The sequence below is a fragment of the Vipera ursinii genome, assembly GCF_947247035.1.
Source record: "Vipera ursinii genome assembly, chromosome: 7".
Classification (NCBI taxonomy): Eukaryota; Metazoa; Chordata; class Lepidosauria; order Squamata; family Viperidae; genus Vipera; species Vipera ursinii.
This window is the reverse complement of record NC_139521.1, coordinates 70,980,476-71,005,950: the sequence shown is the minus strand read 5'-3', so window position 1 is coordinate 71,005,950 and position 25,475 is coordinate 70,980,476. Positions and strand designations below refer to the sequence as shown.

The window sequence follows — 25,475 nt, the reverse complement described above, 5'->3', positions numbered from 1 at the left end:
AACTTGGCCCTTTTATGACTTGTGGACTTCAACTTCCAGAATTTCTCAGCCAGGCATGCTTGCTGAGAATTCTGGGAGTTGAAGTCCACAAGTCATAAAAGGGCCAAGTTTGAAGATCCCTGCTCTAGGTAACCGTGTCTCCTGCCTTCACCATATTTAAACTCGGATTTATAGATCTGCGAAGGTCATCAATGTTTGTATTGGTCGCAAAGTTTCTTTTCCTCACTGTTGTAACTGTGAATGGTCGTTAAGTAAGGCAGTTGCCCAAGAAAGACTACCTGCACATCCTTTGGCAAAACACAAACAAATGTTGATGAACTGAATATTGTAAGGAAAGCTAGGAAATTCCCAGTTCATTTTAGAACTATTGTAGCCCAGAGACCTTTGCTTTAAAATGCTGGCCATGCCTCTTTCCACCCAGGTATAAACAAAGATTGCCTTCCAAGTGTTTTCAAAAACAGGCCAGTAACAAAGAGAGATTCTCTGATTCTCTCAACGCTCAGCGATGGAGATTCCTGAAAAACGGCCTGGATGATTTCAGAAGTGGCTGCCCTCCACCTTCGGACAACATAATAATTCAGGGCACAAAAGGGCCCATCCCGATAATCCTACAGCATAAGAAACTGGATGCTTCACAGATTGTCCCTTACAAATCCAGAGACTTGCTGAGTAAGCGCAAAGCGATTCACTCCAGATTTCCTACACCTCAGAAAGTCAAGGCAGACAACGTTACTCCCACCAAGTGTACCCAGCTGCAACACCCACTGGCACTTTATCCACATCTGGAAGAGAGTGTGCCTCCAGAGGTAAAATGAACTTGTTCATTCATTTATTTTGTATCCCGCCTTTTATTATTTTTTTTTACAAATAACTCAAGGTGGTGAACGTATCCAACACACTTTCCTTCTCCTATTTTCCTCAAAACGAGCACCCTGTCAGGTGGGATGGGTTGAGAGAGAATGTGGGTCTTGTTAGGCATATGGTGTTAGCCTACAATGTTGGGTTGAAAATATATTAACCATAATGCTATGTCCTTAAGAAGTTAATTGGCCAATGGGTGTGTAAGTGTTCTCATGGCCATAAGAGGAAGCTAGGAACGTAGCTTCTCTCTCTCTCTGAATTCACTGCTCTCTACTGCTACTGTTTTTGCTCTGCTGTTGGTTTACTACTGTTGTAACCTGAACTGTGTATTGACCTCTGGATCGGTAAGAAGAGTTTGTAGTTTGGATTACTTCTTGGACTGTTGCTATTGTGTATAACCTGGACTGTTTATTTTTGACTGTGCATTTTTGTTCTTACACCACCTTAAAGTAAACTACTTTTTGTTTTTATAACTCAGTGTATTCTTGTGTGACTTTTACTGCTCTCAGTATCCTTCCTTGTCTGTGCAACTCTTTGGTAGCACAAGGAGACCCTGCACAACAAATTCCTTAACAGGTCTGACCCAAAGCCACTCAGCTGGCTTTCATGCCTGAGGCAGGATTAGAACTTGCAATTTCCTGATTTACCTTAACCACTAGACCAAATGGTCTAAAAATGCAATAAAATGAATTTCTCTTTCATTATTACCGGTAATCAATGATAGTTAATAGTAGTAGTAGTAATAACAACAACAAAGTTGGGAGGGACCTTGGTGGTCTTCTAGTCCAACCCCCTGCGAAGGCAGGAAACCCTATACCATTTCAAACAAATGGCTGTCCAATCTCTTCTTCAAAACTTCCAGTGCTGGAGCATTCACAAGTTCTGGAGGCAAGTCATTCCACTGATTAATTGTTCTCACTGTCAGGAAATTTCTCCTTAGTTCTAGGTTGCTTCTCTCTTTGGTTAGTTTCTATCCGTTGCTTCTTGTCCTGCCTTCAGGTGATTGTCCTCAATTTATGGCCACAACTGACCCCTTAATTTCACGCATAAGTCAAGGCAATACACAACCTGCCTCAAAGTTAAAACCATTATTTTTACAGCAGTTGTTAAGCAACTGACGTGGTTGTTTTACGGGAAACCATTTTCCCCAATGGCTGTTTTTTGCTGGAAACTGGAAGTAAACACCAGAAATCAGCAAAAAAATGTAAATCGCAGTCACGTGCCTGCAAGGCAGTGTAAGGGGCCATTAATGTGAGCTAGTTGCCAAGTGCTCAAAACATGATCATGTGACTGCAGTGTGTGTGTGTGTGTGTGTGTGTGTTTGTGTGTGTCGATGGGGCAGTTGTAATTTTGAAAACAGGTCGTAAGTAGCTGTGGGAGAGGAACAGCTGTAACTTTCAACAGTTGTTAAGTCCTCATAAGCTGAGGACTATCTACATACAGTATACCCTACAGGGATTCAGGATCCTTGACTTTTACAAGAGCACTGTACAAAAAGAGCATTGATAACTGTTTTTCCCACTTATGACCACTGCAGCATCCTTGTGGTCATGTGATTTACATTCAGATGCTTGGCATCTGACTCATATTTATGATGGTTGCAGTATCCCGGGGTCACGTGATCCCCTTTTGCAACCTTCTGACAAGCAACGTCAATGGGGAAGCCAGATTCACCTAACTGTGTTACTAACTTAACTGCACTGATTCGCTTAATAACGGTGGCAAAAAAAAGGTTGCAAAATGGGGACAAGCTCACTGAACAACTGTCTTGCTTAGTAATGGAAATTTTGGGCTAAATTGTGTTGGTAAGTCAAGGAAACAGAAGTCCTTAAACGTCTGAACAAGCTAAAACATATGAAAGACGGTTGCAGGAATTGGGTATGTCTAGTCTAGTGAAAAGAAGGACGGGGGGGGAGACATGATAGCAGTCTTCCAATATTTGAGAGGCTTCCACAAAGAAGAAGGGGCTCACCTGTTTTCCAAAGCACCAAAAGCAAGACAAGGAACAATGGATGGAAGCCATTCAAGGAGAGAAGCAACCTAGAACTAAGAAGAAACTTCCTAACTGTGAGAACAAATCACAAGTGGAACGGCTTGTCTCCGGAAGTTGTGGATGCTCCATCACTGGAAGCTTTTAAGAAGAGACTGGACAGCCACTTGTCAGGAACGGTATAGTGTCTCCTACTTGAGCAGAGGGCTGGACTAGAAGACCTCCAAGGTCCCTTCCAAGCCAGGGGTAGGCAACCTTGGCTCTTTTATGACTCGTGGACTTCAACTCCCAGAATTCCTGAGCCAGCCATGCTGAGGGGAAAGGGAGAGGTTTCCAAGCTGAGTCATGCTGGCTCAGGAATTCTGGGAGTTGAAGTCCACGAGTCATAAAAGAGCCAAGGTTGCCTACCCCTGTGACCTAAGCTCTTTGTTTTATTTTATTTTTTTAAAATCCCATTTATATTCCGCCCTTCTCCGAAGACTCAGGGCGGCTTACAATTTAAAGCACAAATCAAAGTGCTCAGCAATAGCCTTCATTCTATTTATATGCCTGCTTATTAGGGTTTTTGCCCCCCCCCAAAGCGGCATTTTTAAAAAATCAGCTTATTGCCCCCAACAATCTGGGTCCCCATTTTACCTACCTCAGAAGGATGGAAGGCTGAGTTAACCCTGAGCCTGGTGGGATGCGAACCTGCACTAATTGCAGGCAGCTGGTGTTACTTAAGGAGGCATTAGCCCACTGCTCCACCAAGGCTCATTTTCATATGTCTTTAATAATTCAGTGTCTTTCTCACAATGGAACCTGTAGCAAAAACCTCGAGCTCTTTGCAATGGCCCTCTGATTTTGCTTATTCGCACCCTGCTCTGCTTCCCCACCCCACCCCTCCCATCCCAAATTTGAGATTGTTCAGATAGGAAAAACAGTGTCATTTCTTGCTGTACCCTCACAGCTTTTTGATGATGTTATGAAGCTCCTGGACCCTGGGATGCAGCTGACTCGAACGTCCCCAGATTATAGGACAGAGGATGCGTCTATCCCTTCGCCTACTCAATATCGTGTGAAGTATGATGTGCCCCCAAAGAGAAGCTACAGCTCCACCCTTCCGTGAGTAGTGAAATAAGCAAAATGCGAATTTGACAAATAAAAGTGAAATAAATAAATACAAAAATTAGGCGATCCAATTCCCATGCTGTAGCCAAATGAGGGGCAGCGTTTAGGGCACGGGTAGGCAACCTTGGCTCTTTGATGACTTGTGGACTTCAACTCCCAGAATTCCTCAGCCAGCACGGCTCAGCTTAGAAACCTCTCCTTTTCCCCTCAGCATGGCTGGCTCAGGAATTCTGGGAGTTGAAGTCCACGAGTCATAAAAGAGCCAAGGTTGCCTACCCCTGCACTAAGCCAATGGATGTAAGTCAAAGACTACCAGTACTCTAGCAATTAGGTATTATTTTTTTTCTTGGTTTTATTTTTGTCTCATTCATTTAACGACAGACTCTACCCTTTTTGTATCTGCAGCTGGATGCATAAAAAAAAGAACCCCTACACCTGGTTTAGTAAGAAAGAGGTGGCGGAGAGACAACAGGCAGCCAAAATAGATTATGTTCCCCCCCTGGATGAAAACGTCAAGCGGGTAACAAAGGAATTTTGTGAATGGGTTAATGCAATGGTAAGTAAAAATAACTGGAATGAAAACCACTCCCACAACTGAGCAGGCAGTGTAAACGCAGCAAGCGAACACACAACCCTCATTTGATAACTTTATATACGTGGTCCTTCACTTACAACTGTTCATTTAATTACATGAATACGGGCAAACTCTGTGAGACACTGGAGGACAGAGGGCTGGGGGCAGGGGCTGGTGTGTTATGGTTCATGCGATCCGAAGAGTTGGACACAACTTAGCGACTGAACAACAACAGCAATGCAGAGTGATGACAAGCAAATTTTTCGAATGGAAGAAGGGTGGTGTTGAAGCAAAATGCAAAATAACAGCGGGCCTCTACTACTGGACCCAGCTGTTTTAAACAACTTCCGTCCTGTCTCCAACCTTCGCTTCCTTGCGAAGGTCGTTGAGAGAGTGGTGGCACGACAGCTCCCTTTGAACCTGGAGGAAGCTGAATATCTAGATCCGTACCAATCGGGTTTCAGACCCAGGCACAGCACGGAGACGGCATTGGTCGCGCTAGTGAATGATCTCTGGCGGGCCCGAGATAGAGGTTATTCCTCTGTCCTGGTTCTATTAGATCTATCAGCGGCTTTTGATACCATCGACCGTGGCTAGGGGGGCATTTGCACAGATTCGTCTTATATACCAATTGCGCCCCTTTTTGGACCGAGATGCCCTACGTACAGTCACCCACGCACTCGTTACCTCCCATATTGATTACTGTAATGCTCTCTACATGGGGCTGCCCTTGAAGACCACCCGGAGGCTTCAGCTGGTGCAGAATGCAGCTGCACAGGTAGTGATGGGAGCTCCCCGATACTCCCATATTACACCCCTCCTGCGTGAGCTGCATTGGCTACCAGTTGCCCTCCGGGTGAGATTTAAGGTGCTGGTACTTACCTTTAAAGCCCTACATGGCTTAGGCCCGGGATACTTGCAGGACCATCTGCTGCCGGGAACAAATTCCCATCGTCCAGTACGCTCACACAGAGAAGGCCTCCTCAGGGTACCGTCAGCTAGGCAATGTCGGCTGGCGACCCCCAGGGGGAGGGCCTTCTCTGTGGGAGCGCCAACCCTATGGAACCAACTCCCCCCCTGAGCTTTGGATGGCCCAAAACCTCCAATCCTTTCGCCGCGGCCTCAAAACACACCTGTTCCACCAGGCTGACCTAGACTGACAGGCATTTTAATTAATTTATATTTAGTATTTTTAATTCATTTTTTAAATTCTCTAATTTTAATTTATTGCACTGATGTTCTCAATTTCATTTTTATCTTGATTTCTGTACTTATTATATGTTTTCTTGTTAGCCGCCCTGAGTCCTTCGGGAGATAGGGCGGGATATAAATCCCATCAATAAATATATAAATAAAGACAATAAGAAAGCATCTGGATGAATCTTCAGACTTGGCCCTTGGCACGCTGAGGAATTCTGGGAGCTGAAGTCCACAAGTCATAAAAGGGCCAAGTTTGAAGACCCCTGTTCTACCCAATACACTTGTATTGGGCCCAAAATTTCTGTTGCTGAGCAAGACATTTGTTAAGTGATTTTTGCCCCCTTTTGCAACCTTTCTTGCCAACAGTTCTTAAGTGAATCACTGCAGTTGTTAAGTCAGTAACCCGGTTGCTAAGTGAATCTGGCTTCCCCATTGACTTGGCTTGTCAGAAGGTCGCAAAAGGGGATCACATCTCCCCACCCCCCGGGACGCTACGACCCTCGTAAATATGAGTCAGTTCCCAAGCGTCCGAATTTTGCTCACGTGACCGTGGGGATGCTGAAACGGTTGTTTAAGTGTGACAAACAGTCGTAAGTCACTTTTTTCAGTGCCGTTGTAACTTCAGACGGTCACTAAATGAACCGATGTACGGCGAGGACTACCTGTAACTATTATTCCTGTCTGACACTAACACAATGAACTCTTAGAAAATACTAGACTTTTGAACCAACTTCCTCAGGTCAGAGGTTCGTTGATTTTCTCCTGTCACGTCTTATCACGGTTCTCTTTTGGTTACCCATTAAGCAGAAGTAGCCTTGGAAACTAATTTGGAAATCAGAAGGGCAGAAATAGAAACCTAAGGAGAATGTTGACATTGTTTTGAAACATTGGCAAAGGGGTAAAAAAAATTAAAAAAGAGGAAATAGGAAAAGATTTTCTAAAGAGGCTTGATGATTCAGCATGGATTGAAAGTCTGATTTGGGTGTCCTGCACATGAGTCATAGAAGACTCTTGTGACAGCCACAGTAGAGGACAGGGGGGAAAGAAGGATGCCCTCAGCAATTTTTGACCCATATATAAAAGCAAGTTTGCCTTATTATTATTATTATTATTATTATTATTATTATTATTATTATTATTATTATTATTGGTAGAACACAGTGTTTACAGCAGAGGCCTCCAACCTTGGCAACTTGACGACTTGTGGACTTGTCGCAGTAGCGTAGCATGGGGGGTGCAGGGGGGGCCGGCCGCACCGGGCGCAACATCTGGGGGGCACGCTCGCACTGAGCTGCTCAGGGAGCCCCAAGGGCTGCACAGAGTCGGCTTGGCTCCGCTCTCGAGCTGCTCTTTCTTGCAAAGCGAAACGAGTCTGGCAGGTGAGATGGGCGGCCACATAAACTGAATAAAATAAATAGAAGCGCCCAACTCTCCGCCCAGGCTCAGGCCAACCGCAAGCACCCCGCAGGCGCCCCGGCAGGCTTGGCCGAGCGAAGACGGACCCGCCGGCCGGCTGGCCTAGCTTCGTGCACATGCGTGGCTTTATTTAGCGGGGCTCACGTGCGAGCTTGAATGCAGCGGCTCTTGCAGGTCGGAGCCCCGCCCAGCCGCCCTCGAGAGGGACCCGGAAGCATCCCGCATGCGCGCAACTCTTCTTGGAAAGTCTACGCCGCTGCGGGGCGCGTCTTTTCGGCGGTGCCATGACGTCACCGGGTTAGGGGGCGCAAATTGCCCCGGGTGCTGACAACCCACGCTACGCCACTGACTTGTCGTCAAGTTGCCAAGGTTGGAGGCCCCTGCTTTAAAGGTCTTTTAAAGAAGAACACACAACTTTGACTTAAGCTAGGCCTCCAGTGCAGGCGTCACAGTAATCCGACTACGGGACAGTGTTCAAAGACAAAAGAGAACTGAAGTACAGTATGGACTGAGAACAATACAGACGATCGTCGACTTGCAGCGATTCATTTAGTGACTGTTCCAAGTTACAACGGCACTGAAGAAAGTGACTTGTGACTGTTTTTCAAGCTCACAACCGAAAAGTGTTTGCACTGTTATCTGAAGGTATGTGCTTCGTTTACTATCCCCAGGGAGGAGAAAAATACAATATTGACGAAGACACTATCATGAAGCTCTTTGACACCAGGTATGAAACAGATATCAAGACAGCCCTACCCCTTAAAATAGTGGAGCTGTATCATATACCAGCAGAGCTGAGACAATATCTGGGGAGACATCGGTACCGGAAAAGGAGTCCCACAAAGGTAAGGAGAGCAAAAATGACGGTAACGGTAACAGACACTGAGGCGATTCGATAATGTGCGTGTCACACAAAATAATAATAATAAGTGGGCCAGGTTTGTCAGCCTCGGTAATTTTCAAGATGGGTGGACTTCAACTCCCAGAATTCCCCAGCCAGCATGTGTCTGGACTCCAACTCCCAGAATTCCGCAGGTAGTCTCGTGAGATTTCAGCAAGGCCAGTAACTACCTCCCCAAAAACAGTGGAACGACTTACCTGCTACATCCCTGGAGGTTTTTACAGAGACATTGGACAGCCATTTGTCTGACATATATATATATACACACACACACACACACACACACACACACACACATATGTGTATGTGTGTATGTGTATATGTGTATATGTGTATATGTATATATATGTATATATTAACGAAGCTGAAGCCACCAGCCTGAGGATGACGGATGAGATTTCGTCGAAACGTTGCTCTTACACCTTCAATTCTACGTGGGGAAAAACCCGAATGACCAAAGATCCACATACAAACACCCGCGAAAACCTCAGAAAACATATATGTGTATATATATGTATGTATATGTATATATGTATATATATGTATATATATGTATATGTATATATATATATATATATATATATATATATATATATATATATATATATATATATGTATATGTATATGTATATATATATATATATGTATATGTATATATATGTGTGTATGTATGTATGTATGTATATATATACATGTATGTGTTATAGGGTTTCCTGCTTACACAGGGTGTTGGACTAGAAGACCTCCAAGGTCCCTTCCAACTCTTGTTATTCTGTGCAACCCAAACATTTGACGAACTAAAAGATCATTGATCCGGAGACATCCTCGATCATTGCTTGGTATTATAATTGCAGAATTATAATTGTTGGAAAAACAAGTCTGGCATCTCTTGTCTTTAGCTAACCCCTTCTGAGCCCAAATGGGAAAAGATTAAATATGGAGCCTGGTACCTTCCCCCAAAGACATGGAAAAAGAAGCGAGCAACGGAGAAGGAAGAAATTCCTGAATCTCTACAAATCTTCTTGAACGCCAGGAAGAAGATTGTCCAAAAGGTAACTTTGCAGCATTCCATATTGTATTCTTTGCTGGCTCCCTTCCGTGTTGAATCTCCTCACTACATCTGGTGTGTGTTTTAGGCCTGTTTTAAGCTTACTGTTTTTTCATTCTTTATTAACACTGCACTGATTATGTTACTTGGTAATGAAACATCTTCAAGAAAACCATTAAGCTGAGAGAGTGCCAAGTATCTCATAGTCATAGTCTTCCTCCTCCTCCTCCTCCTCCTCCTCCTCCTCCTCCTCCTCCTCCTCCTCCTCCTCTGCAAATCCCACTCCCTTCTAGCACTGATGATGTTACCTAGTTGGGTCATGAAACGTCTGCAAGAAAACAACCAAGCTCAGAGAGCACCAAGGACCCCACAGTTCTTCTCCTCCTCCTCCTCCAACAAAGATATATTATATTATATTATATTAATTTTATTTGTATACCGCCCTTCTCCCGAAGGACTCAGGGCGGTGAACAGGGCAATACATATTAAAAAGACAGAATACAAAAATTAAAAAAGATTAAACAAAGTGCCCACGACTCTTACAATAGGTTAAAACACATTTAAAAGTAATAAAAACCCAACCCCATCCCATCAGGCCAGGCCAGCTTGTTCAAAGGGATATGTCTATAATCGGGACTGGAGGCCAAAACGTACGAAGAACGGCTAAAGGACTTGGGTTTGCCAGTCTAAAGAAAAGAAGAAATGGGGGAGACATGATAGCCGTGTTCCAGTATCTGAGGGGCTGCCACAAGGCAGAGGGGGCCAGGTTGTTCACCAAAGCACCAGAGGGAAGGATGAGAAACAGTGGTTGGAAACTGATCAAGGAGAGAAGCAACCTGGAATTAAGGAGAAACTTCCTGACAGTGAGGACAATCAACCAGTGGAACAGCTTGCCTCCAGAAATCATGGGCACCCTATCACTGGAGATTTTTAAGAAGAGACTAGATATTCACCTGTCTCAGATGGTATAGGTTCTCCTGCTTGAGCGGGGGGCTGGACTAGAAGACCTCCAAGGTCCCTTCCAACTGTTATTCTATTCTATTCTATTCTATTCTATTCTATTCTGTTCTGTTCTGTTCTGTTCTGTTCTGTTCTGTTCTGTTCTGTTCTATTCTATTCTATTCTATTCTATTCTATTCTATTCTATTCTTAACTCAAGTAGTCTGTTGACATGGAAAATGAACAAAATCTCTTGCAGGCTGAGGCAGAATTGGAATCGTCACTGCATGGAACGTATGCCTTTGAAAAATTCCTTGAAACAAAAGGCTACAGGAAGCCTCAGGTGAGTGAACTCCTTGGATCTGATCCCATATTGGATCTGGGCTCCCCACAAGCCAATGGAGGCAGTGGCATTCTGTCTACCTTAGAGTGGTTAAATTGGTGGCTGCCCGGGTCCCAAACCTACTGTGACTTGTCTGCTCGCCTGCCTACTGTTTGGGTGGCCTCTAGCCGTTTGAAAATACAGGCAATCCTTGGCTTATGACTGACTCAAAAAAGGGGATTTATGACCCAGAATTCAAAGTTCTGACGGTCGGGTCTCCTCTGCAGTCACCTGACTGTACTTTTGGTACCCGGCAACACAGCTGCATTTATGGCCATTTGCAGCATTCCAAGGTCATAAGCCTGCATTTTACAATGGTTCTGCCAGAAACCAGCAATCCTGTTTTCTGGCAAAACCATGCCTATAGATAATTATTGGTTCGCTTGATGCAAGCTCCATTGCGGTCGTACGTCAAAGACTGCCTGTAGATGTAATAGAATCCCAGGGATGGGAGGAACATTGGAGGTCCTCTAGTCCAACCCCCTGAGCAAGGCAGGAGACCTTATAAAACTTAACATACTTGTGGTACCTGCTCAACATCTCGTTTTTCCAGGTAAGACCGAATAACAAACTATTAATCAAAGTCTGCTTCTACTTTGAATCTCACTTTGTTCATTCCCACATTAGTAGTTTTACATCATGGATTGCTCTAAGAGAAACATGAGGGTGTTGAGAGAAAGCAAAAAGACAACCAGCCATTAGGAGTTTTCAGTCCAAAGGGGGGGTGGAAACAATGACAGGGCAAGACTTTGCGATTCTCCTCCTTAAAATTTCCCTTCAGTAGGCCCAAGAACAGGGGTAGGCCACCTTGGCTCTTTTATGACTCGTGGACTTCAACTCCCAGAATTCCTGAGGCAGCATGGCTCAGCTTGGAAACCTCTCCCTTTCCCCTCAGCATGGCTGGCTCAGGAATTCTGGGAGTTGAAGTCCACGAGTCATAAAAGAGCTAAGGTTGCCTACCCCTGTCCTAGAACATTCAGACGATTCCTTTCAAAAAGCTTGTAATGTAGATCAGTTTTATTATTCTCTTCTTATATGGTTTACTCAAGTCACCTATTCAACTGATTGATGTAGAGGGAAGACTGAACCAGGGCTTTTTTTGATTCACAGCTTCGCCCTTTGATCTTCTCAGATGAATTAGCTCTCCTGTTGCCTTTGACCAAACAGGCTTCACAGCTTTGGGAAAACCCCGCCCCACAAACTAATCTAAATTGTCCTTTTTAAAATCCTTATTTAAGTTGCAGTAAGGATTGGTATTTTGTAGTTCAGTCTTTTGCATTTGTTTGCCACCCAGAGTTGCCTTGTGTTGAGCTGGGTGGCAAACAAATTATTATTATTATTATTATTATTATTATTATTATTATTATTATTATTATTATATTTTATTATTTTATTATATTATTATTATTATTATTATTATTATTATTATTATTATTATTATTATTATTATTATACCTTACTCAAAACTGCGTACATACTCAGACATTACCTTAACTGTTAACAGCTCTTAGGTCTTTGGTTAGGACTTGAATTGTTAAGCTTTTATCAGTCCCAGACTGTGAATAATGACTAATGATTAACAACAACAACAATAATAACCATTGAGCATTGAGTTTCCAACTGGAAAAAGAAGCCTATGCACAATCAATACCTGATGGACATTGAAGGAAAGATAGATACAAAGCTAACATGGAGCTGGTTGAGATCTGGGGTGCTGAAGAAAGAAAATGATCCTTCATTTTGGCTGCTCGAGAACAAGCCTTGCAGACCAACTGCACGAAAGCAAAAATTCAGCATGTCAATAACAGCAAATGTCACTTATGCAATGAGAAAGATGAATGTGGATCATCTTATCAGTAGCTGCAGCCAAATCTCACTGGCTGATTATCTACAGCGTCATAATCAAGTTGCCAAAATCATACATTGGAAGCTTTGCCAGACGTTTGGGTTCAAATGCAACAAAAATTACTGAGAACACCAGATTGACAAAGTTCTTGACAATGAGCAAGTCACGATCCTGTGGGACTTTCAGATCCAAACAGACAGACATGCCTGACATCACTATTGTGGAAAAGAAAAGAAAAAATCTGTTTCTTTGATGTTGCAATACCAGGTGATGCAGGAAATAAAGAGAAACAGGTAGACAAAATAACAAAATATCGCGATTTACAAATTGAAGTTGAGCGATTGTGGAGGGAGAAATCAATAGTTGTACCAATAGTAATAGGAGCCCGTGGATCAATTCCCAAAGGGTTGGCTAGATGCATGGAAATCCTGAAGTTATTAGACCTGAATATTCTGACTTTGCAAAAAAAAACCTACTGTACTCAGAACTGTTTATATACTTAGATGTTACTTTAACAGCTCTTAGGTCCTTGTTTAAGACCTGAACTATTACGTTTTTACCGGTCCCAGACTTTAAATCAAATTGAAGATTAAATGATAACAATAATAATAGTCATAGAAAATGAAGAGGCTAAATTGCTCTGGGACTTTAGAATTCAAACAGACAGGCGCCTATCACAATAACACCCCGTACTTAACAATTGTCAATAAGAAAGACAAAAAAGTCTGGTTAGTGGATGTGGCAGTAACCTTGAGACGGCAGAATAGAAAAGAAAGAATTGAGGAAGATAACAAAATATAAAGGCCTGCAAATAGAAATAAAATGACTGTAGAAGAAGCAAACAAAGGTAGTCCCAATAGCCACAGGCTCTTTAGGTACAGTCCCAAAACAACTGGAGCGCCACTTGAACATCGTTAGCATTGACAAATTCACCATTCAATCAACTGCAAAAGATGGATTCACTTGGAATTTGTCAGGACCCACCCCAAACCACGTCTTAGGAAGACAAAACTCTTGGAGCCAATTCTAGTCCAAAAAGAAATCTTTACTATGACATGCTTGGCTGTGGGAATACAAGACAGGATCTAATATTGTTCTACAAATTGAAACCTTATAAAGAGTTCCCTGTTCAACCCCCCTTCCCTAACCCCATTTGGTCAGCCCCCCCATCATTTAGTGTCATCCCTTTCGTGGGAAAAGGAACTTTGGATTTTTATGGTTATTGCTCTTTTCCTTGCAAATTCAAAAGGAGACACAAGCCAGGTGCCTCCTACCCTAACCCTCCCTTTTGTTCCCCCAGTTCAAAAGGCTTCTCTGAATCTTTGAAATGCCTAAGGCAGGCTGAATCCACATTCCTTCCTTCCTCCTCGGGAGATGGCAGAATCCATGGAATAATGTTTTCGACATACATTTATGAATATGATATAAATGGATTCTGACAGAATTCTTGCGCCGATATCGGTAACACTATCAAAGATCCACATCTGCCTATTCCAGATCCTTAGAAAGGACTCGTTATTTAGACAAAAATGCCAAATCCAGCCTGATTCTGCGACGGACAATTATTATTATTATTGTTGTTGTTGTCATAAAGTACATAGACTTTTAAGAGTCTGAACATGCATGGAACTAAGAAAGGAATCTGTTGGCAAGAATTGTTATGAGGCTGATTCTTGAAGCATTAAGTAAATATTTGCAAAGTTCCTTAGAAAAAAAGCAAAGAAAGGCTAGAATGATAAGAAGAGATAACCTTTTACCTAGCAGCTCTTGTCGTCTTAGAACTCACACCCACACACAAACATACTACCCCAAAGGCAGCAGGCATCCAGACCACATATATTACACCCACAAATAGTTTAAAGGTCACTTTGCAGATTAGTTATCGTACACACATATTTTCTGTCAATAGATTAAGGAAGAGTAGTGCCTATCTCTCCTAGGAATGTCATTCTGGCTGTAGTGCTATCTCAGCTATTATACAGTATTAGATCACAGTCTAGACCAGTGTTTCTCAATCTTGACAGCTTGAAGATGTGTAGAATTCATGTCCCAGAAATCCCCACCCAGCATAGCATAGCTGGCTGGGGAATTCTGCGACCTGAGGTCCACACATCTGCCTATCTATCTATCTATCTATCTATCTATCTATCTATCTATCTATCTATCTATCTATCTATCCAGTGCTTTTTTTGTAAAAGAAAAAGGTGCCAGAACTCACACATGTCATACAAGCCACCTTGCCTACCCTACAAGGTTCCATCCAAAAAAGGTGCCAGAACTCCGTTCTGAGCGTTCTATGAGAAAAAAGCCCTCTATCTATCTATCTATCTATCTATCTATCTATCGATCGATCGATCGATCGATCGATCGATCAATCTATCTATCTGTCATGATCATCATTAAATGCTTTTTTCTTAATATAAAATACAAACAGAAATAAAGACAATGGAAAACAGAAAAAAGAGGGAATAGAGGGGATAAAGTGAGGGAAAGGGGGGAAAGAAATAAACAGTGACTTCCAACTTTTTTCAGTGCTGTAAGATACATAGTAGGGATGCGGTGGCTCAGTGGATTAGGACGCTGAGCTTGTCGATCAGAAGGTTGGCAGTTTGGCGGGTCGAATCCCGAGTGCCACGTAACAGAGTGAGCGTCTGTTACTCGTCCCAGCTTCTGCCAACCTAGCAGTTCAAAAGCACGTAAAAATGCAAGTAGAAAAATAGGGACCACTACGGTGGGAAGGTAACAGCGTTCCGTGCGCCTTTGGCGTCTAGTCATGCCGGCCACATGACCACAGAGACCTCCTCGGACAAGTGCTGGCTCTTTGGCTTTGAAACGGAGATGAGCACCGGCCCCTAGAGTCGGAAACGACTAGCACGCATGTGCGGGGGAACATTTACCTTTACCTTTAAGATACATAGTAAAGTTGTAATATCTTTTTTTTATCGAAAAGTTTTATAAAAGTTTACAATATAAACCCCAAAACCAACCCCCCCTAAACCCCCCTCCCTCCCCCACTTCCCAGAGCTGAGTACAGGGTTACAAATATAATAATCATAATCTAACTAACATTAACCAACTATATAAATAACCAAGTCCATAATGCGCTTTAACTCCCCTTTAACATAAATATAAACAAATTAAAAGTAAACATAATAATAATAAAAACATAAACAAATTAATATCCTAATTATTAAACAATACAATATCCAAGTTGTTAAACAATACTAATACAAAAAATAATAATAATATCATATAATTAAAACTAATAAAAATTCCACTATAATAAACTAATAATAATACTCTAAAATTTACTCATAGGCTAAATGGAACTTTTTAGTCCCATATTTATTCTGAATATAATCTATCCATCTTCTCCAGACCGAAATGTATCTTTCTTGTGATTCTTCTTCAAATAAGCAGAAATCTTAGCCATTTCTGCTCAATTTGACACTTTAAGCGTCCATTCTTCTATAGTAGGCAAGCAATCCTTCTTCCAATATTGCTCTACCAATAACCTTGCAGCTGTTATCAAATTCAACATCAAATTAGTTTCTTTAGTATCACAATCTATAATAACACCCAATAAAAATAATTGTGGAGTAAACTTTATCTTTCTCTTGAAAATCTTTTGAATGTTCCACCAAATCTTAATCCAAAAAGCTTTTATATTTCTACAAGTCCACCAGATATGAAAATAAGTAGCATCCAAACTGCCACATCTCCAACATTTGGGCTGTAAATTAGGATACATACAAGACAACTTTTTAGGATCCAGATGCCATCTATAAAACATTTTATAAAAATTTTCTCTTAAATTTTGGGCCTGGGTAAATTTTACATTTCTGACCCAAATTACCTCCCATATATCCAATGGAATTGGTTCTTGAATATTTTGGGCCCACTTTACCATGCAATCTTTAACTAATGGCATGGGTCTGAGATACCTCGAGGACCACCTGCTGCCGGCGTCAACTCCCCTCCGCCCTGTGCGTGCCCACAGAGAGGGCCTCCTCAGGGTGCCTCCAGTCAGGGAATGTCGACTGGTGGCCCCCAGGGGGAGGGCCTTCTCTGTGGGTGCCCCGGCACTATGGAACCAACTGCCGGTTGAGCTCCGGATGGCATCGGACCTCCGATCCTTCCGTCGCGGGTTGAAGACCCACTTGTTCGAGTTAGCTGGTCTGGCCTGAAGGGAAATATGGGTTTTCTAATTGGTTTTATTATTTTTTATTGCTGTATTTTAATTGGACATGGTTTAATTCTCTTTTAATTTTTGTATACCTATTTATATATGCCCTGTGAACCGCCCTGAGTCCCTAGGGAGAAGGGCGGTATAGAAATCCAATAAAACTAAAACTAAACTAAACTAATTCCATTTCCGAATCCAATTCTATTAAAGCATTATAAATTCTCTTTATATGTGCTCGATTTTGATCTTTAATCTGTTTTACCAAATTCTCATCCATTAATGTAATACCAACCTTTTGATGTAACTTCCACCTAGCTAACAATTGAGTATACTGAAACCAAGACTGCACAATATTTTCTTGCTTTAACTCAGCTAACGATTTTAATTGCCAGTCATTCCCTACCAATCTAAGTAATTGCTTATAAGAAATCATATCCAAATTCACACCCATAGATACACCCTCTATCGCATGTCCAGGAATCCCCCAGATTGGTATTTTATCATTTAACTTATAATAATACTTTTTCCAGACACGCAATAAAACACTTCTCAAAATATGAGATTTAAAAGCCTTGTCATTAAGTTGATGTTGAACTTAATTACGGCGGCAAGACTTTTGATAGGCCAATATTGGAAGAAAGAGGAACTGCCGACCATAGAAGAGTGGACTTTAAAGGTTTCCGACCTGGCAGAGATGGCGAAGATTTCGGCCTATTTGAAAGATCATTCGCAAGAACGCTATATTATGGAATGGACAAAATGGATTGAGTTTATCCAGAACAAGTATAGGGTTAAGAAGTTTTATGTAGCATTTGAATAAGTCTTCTTTCGTTTTTTTTTCTTATCTTAGTTTCTTTTTATACCGGTACATATTCAATATTATTAAGGCTTGTTTTATCCTATATAAGCTAGAGAGTGATGGATTTTAGAGTTTATAGTTGTTAATATATGATTGTTTATGATTGCTTTTTATATATATACCTTGTATTTAGCTCTGGGAAGTCGGGGGGGGGGAGGGGGGGAGGGAGGGGGGGAGGAGGGAGGGGGAAGGGGGGATTCTTAAAGGAAAATTGTATTTTAAAACTTTTCAATAAAAAAAAAAGCCTTGTCAACTTTTTTATCATAAATTAAGTATGCATGCCACCCATATAATAAGTCCCATCCCTCAAGATGAAGTATACTTTTATTTGTTAAATTAAGCCAATCACTAACCAGTGTTAAAACCACCGCATCATAGTATAATTTCAAATTAGGCGCCTTAAGTCCTCCTCTTTCCCGTGCATCTTGTAAGATCTTAAGTTTAATTCTTGGTTTTTTCCCCCACCAAAATATATTTATTAATACCCTTCTGCCATTCATCCAAATTGGCATCTTTTTTCAAAATAGGTATCATTTGAAACAAGAAGAGAAGCTTTGGTAGAACATTCCATTTTAACAGCTGCAATTTTCCCCAACAAAGATAATTGTAATTTTTTCCAATTGTTTAAGTCCTTTTGTACTTTTAACCATAATATCTCATAATTATTTTTATACAATTTTACATTAGAAGCTGTAATATATACTCCCAGATATTTAACCTTTTTCACTATTTCAAAACCTGTCAATTTAACTAACATTTCCTTTTCCTTCATAGTCATGTTTTTAGATAATATTTTAGTCTTATTATTATTTACTTTAAAACCAGAAACTTTCCCATACTGAGTTATAACTTCCATCAAGTCTATAACCGATTAAATCGGTTGAGATAATGTCACAACCAAGTCATCCGCAAAAGCTCTCAACCTATAATCATTCTGTTTTTATTTTTATTCCCTTTATTATAGTTGATTCACGAATTTTGATCAGTAAAATCTCCAATGTTAAAACAAACAACAATGGCGATAGTGGACATCCCTGTCTTGTACCTTTTTCAATTTTAAATGCCTCTGTTAATCCCCCATTAATTATGATTTGTGCCGATTGTTGTTGATATATAGCCCTAAGAGAAGATAAAAATTTATCCCCAAAATTCATTTTATCAACAACTTTCAATAAAAATGGCCAATTCAACTGATCAAAAGCTTTTTCAGCATCCAAAAATATCAATGCCACAGGGACTTGGTTGTTCTTATCCAAATACTCAATTAAATTAACAATTTGTCTTACATTATATATCATATATCTTCCAGTTATGAATCCAGACTGATCACTATGAATCATTTGCTTCAAAACTTGCATTAATCTATTTGCCAATATTTTTGAAAAAATCTTATAATCAGTATTCAAAAGCGATATAGGTCTATAGTTCTCAGGCTGGGTAAGGTCTTGGTCCTCCTTTGGAATCAGCGATATAAAAGCCAGTCTCCAAGACGAGGCACTTCTCCTCCAATCTGGATACTATTAAAAAGTTCCTTTAATGGTTCTATCATCTCTACAGATAATGTTTTATAATAAATTGCTGATAATTCATCTGTACCAGGAGCCTTACCCACTTAATTGCTAAAATAATTTCCTCAGAAGTAATTAAACAATTCATCTCCTTTCGTTGTTCATTTGAAAGTCTAGGAAAATGTGCTGCCTCTGTAGGTACTTATCTATATCTAAAGCTTGTATATTTTCACTAGCATATAATTTTGTATAAAAATCTTAAAAAACTCTTTTTAATCAACTTTTGCTGATATACCTCTTTACCTTTATATTCTGTTTTCTCTATAATACCTGATTTCTGTTTCTTCCCTAATTGATAAGCCAACCACCTACCAGGCTTGTTTGCATTACAAAACGTATTATGTTTCCGCATAACGCAAATTAGTTGCCATCTGATCAGCCCATTAACATATTAAATTGCTCTTTCAACATATGTATAGAAACCTTTAATCTATTATCTGATGGGTTCAAAATAAACAAAGCAACAGCATCCCGGCGCCATTTTTTTCCCTTTTAAGTCAAATTAAAATATGGAGAAGATTATTTCTCCCCGAGTTAAAGTTTCCAGCACTTGCAATTTTAACTTCACCTGGTCAGCACTGTCTGCTTTAAGTTACTCACAAGTCCCTTTAAAATGCAGATGTGGGTGTGGCGTCTTGCTTTGCTCCTAAAGCTCAGAGCAAAGGCGTCCTGGAGTGCGGAGGAAGCCTTGGGCTCCGAGGGAACTCTCACCCTCCGACCTCCAAAAAATTAAGGAGGTCTAGGGGAGCTCTAAGGGACACGGTGTCTCAGTGGGTTAGGACGCTGAGCTTGTCGATCAGAAGGTCAGCAGTTTGGCGGGTCGAATCCCGAGTGCCGCGTAACAGAGTGAGTGCCTGTTACTCGTCCCAGCTTCTGCTAACCTAGCAGTTCGAAAGCACGTAAAAATGCAAGTAGAAAAATAGGGACCACTACGGTGGGAAAGTAACAGCGTTCCGTGCGCCTTTGGCGTCTAGTCACACCGGCCACATGACCACGGAGACATCCTCAGACAAGCGCTGGCTCTTCGGCTTTGAAACGTAGATGAACACTGGCCCCTAGAGTCGGAAACGACTAGCACGCAAGTGCGGGGGAACCTTTACCTAGGGGAGCTCTACCTCTACCCGAGGGAAACTCTCCTTCCCCCTCTTCTCCTGAGGGAGAGGTTTTCAAGCCACGGGACAGCTGATTTTCGCTGTCTCCCCACGCTTTTCACACAATCACAGGGCTGGCAGCCAGAAGAAAGCCGCCATCAGCGCAGCATCACCACAGGAAGTCCAAGTTGTAATATCAACTTGGTAGTTACTGCAAACAATAACCTCTAGCTAGTTCTATAATAATAACCCTTCTAATTGTCAAAACCCAAAGTCAAGGTTTCTTTTTTTCTCTCTTTCATGCAGAAAGTCCAGAAGCTGCTTCCCAAACTCTGTGCATTCTTGTCCTAGAATAGGATAGGATAGGATAGGATAGGATAGGATAGGATAGGATAGGATAGGATAAATAATAGAATAGAATAATAAAATACAGAATAGAATAGAATAGAATAGAATAATAAAATACAGAATAGAATAGAATAGAATAGAATAGAATAGAATAGAATAGAATAGAATAGAATAGAATAGAATAGAATAGAATAGAATAGAATAGAATAGAATAGAATAGAATAGAATAGGAATAGAATAGAATAGAATAACACAGTTGGAAGGGACCTTGGAGGTCTTCTAGTCCAACCCCCTGCTCAAGCAGGAGTCCCTACCAACACCATTTCAGACATATGTCCAGTTTCTTCTTAAAAACCTCCAGTGATGGAGTGCACGATTAATGCAGTCAGCTTCACCATCTCTGCCAGTTCCATCCTCTTTTCAATCCATCGTGGGGTTTAAAGTCCACACATCTTCCAGTTGCCCAGGCTGAGAAAGTCTGGTCTAGGACACGGAAATAAATAAGGGACACATTCTGATGAGAGAGAAGTTTCCTGAGGGCGCGCTCCATCATAAGTCCGAAAGATCGGAAGACCAAACTTCTGATCCTGGTGAACAACCCGGATTGGATCCTTCAACAACATCATCCTGGGACGTGTGTATTTGCCTTCATCCATGATAAATAAGGTTGAAAGAAATTTTCCCAAAGTTTTCGGAACAACTTTGGGAATCTCCAACTCTCCCACCAGGGAGCACTATTTAACCAACTTTATCATGCTTGGGGGAAAAAAAGTTAAGAAGCAGAGGAAAAGTTTATTAGAACTTAAATGAGAAATCATGAGGAAATCTGATTAGACGGGAGGCTTTTGAAAAAGATCACGGAAGAGAGAAACGACACGCTACTTCTTCACTATTGTCAGGAAAGTAACACGGATATTCTATGTGGCCTTCAAGACCAAGCTTTACCTCTTTTACTGTCTGGCACAGTCAGATTTTCATAGATTAAAATCTGTGAACTGTAAAGGAAGTAGTAGATCAGGGGTCTTCAAGCTTGGCAATTTTAAGACTTGTGGACTTCAACTCCCAGAATTCTTCTGCCAGCATGCCTGGCTGAGGAATTCTGGGAGTTGAAGTCCACAAGTCTTAAAGTTGCCAAGTTTGAAGACTCTTGTAGTAGACAGATGAATAGGCAAGTCTACAGGCCAAAATGTAGTACCGATAGTCCTCAGCTTATGATCACAGTTGAGCCCAAAATTTATTTTGCTAAGTGAGATATTCGTTAAGTTGAAGACCACCTGTATAATAGTAGTGAACGAGGAACCATCAAGATAAAAATAAATGGAAAGCAATTCATAGTTCAGTTTACATCCAAGAGATTTCATAAAGATGGTGCTTTCCCTCTTTGACTTGAAAATTGAAAACAACAATCTCGTTCAGTTTCCATATTACTTCTGGTCAGTGCAAGGCCAAATGCTTTTATCGGCGCTGTTTCGGGAAACCGAAAGAAAAAAAAACCTTTGAAAAACAGGGGAATTTGTCATTGCAAGGAAATAAGAGTCTTTGGCCTACATTGTTTTACTTATTTATTTGGGTAATTTATTCATTTTGGATCGCCTCTCGATTCCATTGAGATTTTGGGTGAAATACAATGATATTTTTACAAGACATGGATTTTCCAGAAATGTTAGATCAGGGGTCCCCAACCCCTGGTCCATGGACCAGTACCGGGCCACAGCATGCCAGCAACCGGTCCGCACAAACAAGCAAAGCCCCATCCACGGGATGCAGGCAGCACACAAAACCACGGCCCCTCCAAGTCGCGGAAAAAACCTCTTTCCATGTAACCGGTCCCTGGTGCCCAAAAGTTTGGGGACCTCTGTGTTAGATTATACATTTAGTGACTATTTCAAGTTACAGTTTAATGAAGAGAAGGACCAGGGGTGACAGGATAGCAGTGTTTCAATATCTCAGGGGCTGCCACAAAGAAGAGGGAGTCAAGCTATTTTCCAAGCACCTGAAGGCAGGACAAGAAGCAAAGGATGGAAACTAACCAAGGAGAGAAATAACCTAGAACTAGGGAGAAATTTTCTGACTATTAGAACAATTAACCAGTGGAACAACCTGCCTCCAGATGCTGTGAATGCTCCAACACTGGAAGTTTTTAAGAAGAGACTGGACAACCATTTGTCTGAAATGGTATAGGGTTTCCTGCCTGAGCAGGGGGTTCGACTAGATGACCTCCAAGGTGCCTTCCAACATTATTATAAAACTTTTATTCATAAAACGTGAAACTCAGTCAACTGAACACTCAAATTGACTGGCACTAATGGTTGACACGGGCTGCTGCCAGCATCCTAGGCAGTGCTTTTTTTGTAAAAGAAAAAGGTGCCGGAACTCACACATGTCATACAACCTGCCTTGCCTACCCTACAAGGTTCCATCCAAAAAAGGTGCCGGAACTCCGTTCTGAGCGTTCTATGAGAAAAAAAAGCCCTGATCCTAGGTATCAACCAGGTATTTCCTTAAAATGTAAGATGTTCCGAGTAGCGCAGTTTTTTGTAGCTTTGCTGGAGTTATTGCAGGAAGCTGCAAATTCTTGATGTATTTTGCAAAGTTTTTGGGCATCGTTCCCAGTGCCCCGATGACAATGGGTATCACTGTTACACGTTTCATCCATAATCATGCAGTTTCGGTGGCCAGGTCGCGGTATTTCGTAATTTTTTCTAGTTCTTTTTCTTCAACTCTCCTGGTACAGCCATATCAATCAGCTGTACACTTCGGTTCTCTACAACTGCAATATCTGGCGTGTTGTGTTCCAAATGGCAATCTGTATTTAGAAGTTCCACAAGATCTTCACCCTCTCATTCTCGACAACTTTTTCCACCCTATGTTCCCACAACTTTTTGGACACAGGCAAGTCATATTTTTTACACAATGCCCAGTGGATTAATTTAGCAACTCGGTCGTGTCTAGCTTTGTAATCTAGACACGACCGAGTGCCTTCCATCATCATCATCATCATCATCATCATCATCATCATCATCATCATCATTGCAATGCCACTGAAAAAAGTGATGTATGACCATTTTTCACACTTATGACCATCCCCACCGCCATGTGATCAAAATTCAGACACTTGGAAGTTGCAGTGTGCCGGGGTCACGTGATCCTCTTTTGTGATCTTCTGACAAGCAAAGTCAATGGGGGAAGCCAGATTCACATAACCATGTTACTAACTTAACAACTGTAATGCTTCGCTTAACTGTGGCAAGAAAGGTCATAAAATAGGGCAAAAGCCACTTAACAACTGTTTCGCTTAGCAACAGAAATTTTGGGCTCAATTGTGGTTGTTGGTTGAGGACTGCCTGTATTTTAGTTAAAAGCAGTAACTTGAGACTTGATTGCCAATACTTGGATCTCAATCTGGCTAGGTCTTTGAGGGGGATCTGGTTTCCATTAGGTTGCCTCCTAACTTTGGAGTAGAAATTGAACGCAGTAGTAGTTATCCGGATCGACCCATTCGATCTTTGGAGTAGAATATTACATACTAACAATCAAATGTTATTTGAGAGAAGAACGTTCTATGCTTGGGTTAAATCTTCTTAACCATTTCCACCAAATTATTTGAGCTACTGCTGTTCTCATATGAATTCCTGTGCAAATATTGGTAAGTATCAGAAATATTCAGGATTGAATCCCGATAGTGATTTGTTTAAAATTCTCTGGATTGAAGAATGACTAGGGCTTTTCCAAAAGTGTAAAACTGAGTGAGGAACTTGTGATAATCCTATTCTTGTTGGGTCACACAACTCTCCTTATCCCAATTACTGCCAAGCTGGTTAGGGACAAAGGAGTTAAGAATATTTTCAGGGCTGTGAATTCAACATATGCTCAGTGTAACCTGTTTGTGTTGACCTGTTCATCTTTTAGGTCAGGGCTCTTCAAACTTGGCCCTTTTATGACTTGTGGACTTCAACTCCCAGAATTCCTCAGCCAGGCGTGGCTGAGGAATTCTGGGAGTTGAAGTCCACAAGTCACAAAAGGGCCAAGTTTGAAGAGCCCTGTTCTCGCTACTGTGTTTGATGTCACAGTGAGCGATGAGAGGGGATTGTGAACATCTCATAAGGTAATAAGCTGTGATATATGATACTCATGGAATACAGAGCTGTGTGTATCTGACCGAGAGAATTGTGTGATTTTAAGTACTGCTTATGCTTCTGTGTTTCAGTTTCTTCTGCAGATGTTGGCTGCAGGTCATTCTGATAAAACAGCTGAAGACAGCGAGCTTCTATCCAGGAAGCTTTCAATGAAGATCCTTCAAGAATTTAGATCACAGTCTTCCGCAACCATTTAAGTTTCTGTTCTGCTCCACTGGTGAAAGTTTTTAACCTTTGTGAAAGAAAGTAAAAAAAACAAACAAAAAAAACACCCATCATACAGAGCTCTTGTATGTTCCCACTCATCTTCCTTAGCAGCTGTTGAGTCAGCCACAGTCAAATGCAGAGAGAAATAAGCCAAGAAAATTAAAGGAACATAAGAACAAGCTCAGCCATGAAATGACTGGCCTTATGCATTAAGTGGGGGATGGAAAGGTTTTTTTTTCCCAGACTAGTATGTGTTAGCAGAAAATTAATTTTAAATATAGAAGTAACATTTACAAACAGAATGGGAAAATTCCACATATTTTGTTTTCATGCTGGGAATGTTTAATAAAAGTTCTTCTTTGGTTATCTCTGCTTGACTCTCACATGTTCCCTAAAGCGGGCTGTTGTATTTTTTTAGTTTGTGGGGAAAAGAAGAGCATTTTGCCTTCCTTTATTTGTTTGTTTGTATTCCACCTTCGCTATTTTTACAAATAAGATGGCAAACATATCCAACATACCTTCCTCCTTCTATTTTCCCTATAGCAGGAGTAGGCAACCTTGGCTCTTTTATGACTTGTGGACTTCAACTCCCAGAATTCCTGAGCCAGCATGGCTCAGCTTGGAAACCTCTCCCTTTCCCCTCAGCATGGCTGGCTCAGGAATTCTGGGAGTTGAAGTCCACGAGTCATAAAAGAGCCAAGGTTACCTACCCCTGTCCTAGAACATTCACACGATTCCTTTCAAAAAGCTTGTAATGTAGATCAGTTTTATTATTCTCTTCTTATATAGCAACCCTGTGAGGTGAGTTGGGCT

The 25,475-nt window shown here is 41.3% G+C and overlaps 1 protein-coding gene across 1 annotated transcript; it reads left to right on the top strand.

The window, feature by feature from the left end:
• Positions 1-240: 240 nt before the first annotated feature.
• LOC310643566 (protein FAM47E-like) lies at positions 241-25,214 on the top strand (the record flags this gene model as incomplete). The annotated part of the gene is made up of 8 exons (XM_083368039.1): positions 241-251; positions 374-806; positions 3,801-3,955; positions 4,367-4,517; positions 7,823-7,996; positions 8,952-9,104; positions 10,299-10,382; positions 24,527-25,214. 8 exons carry the CDS (start codon positions 241-243, stop codon positions 24,650-24,652), a joined length of 1,287 nt encoding a protein of 428 aa, XP_083224165.1. The 3' UTR covers positions 24,653-25,214.
• Between the last annotated feature and the right edge of the window lie 261 nt (positions 25,215-25,475).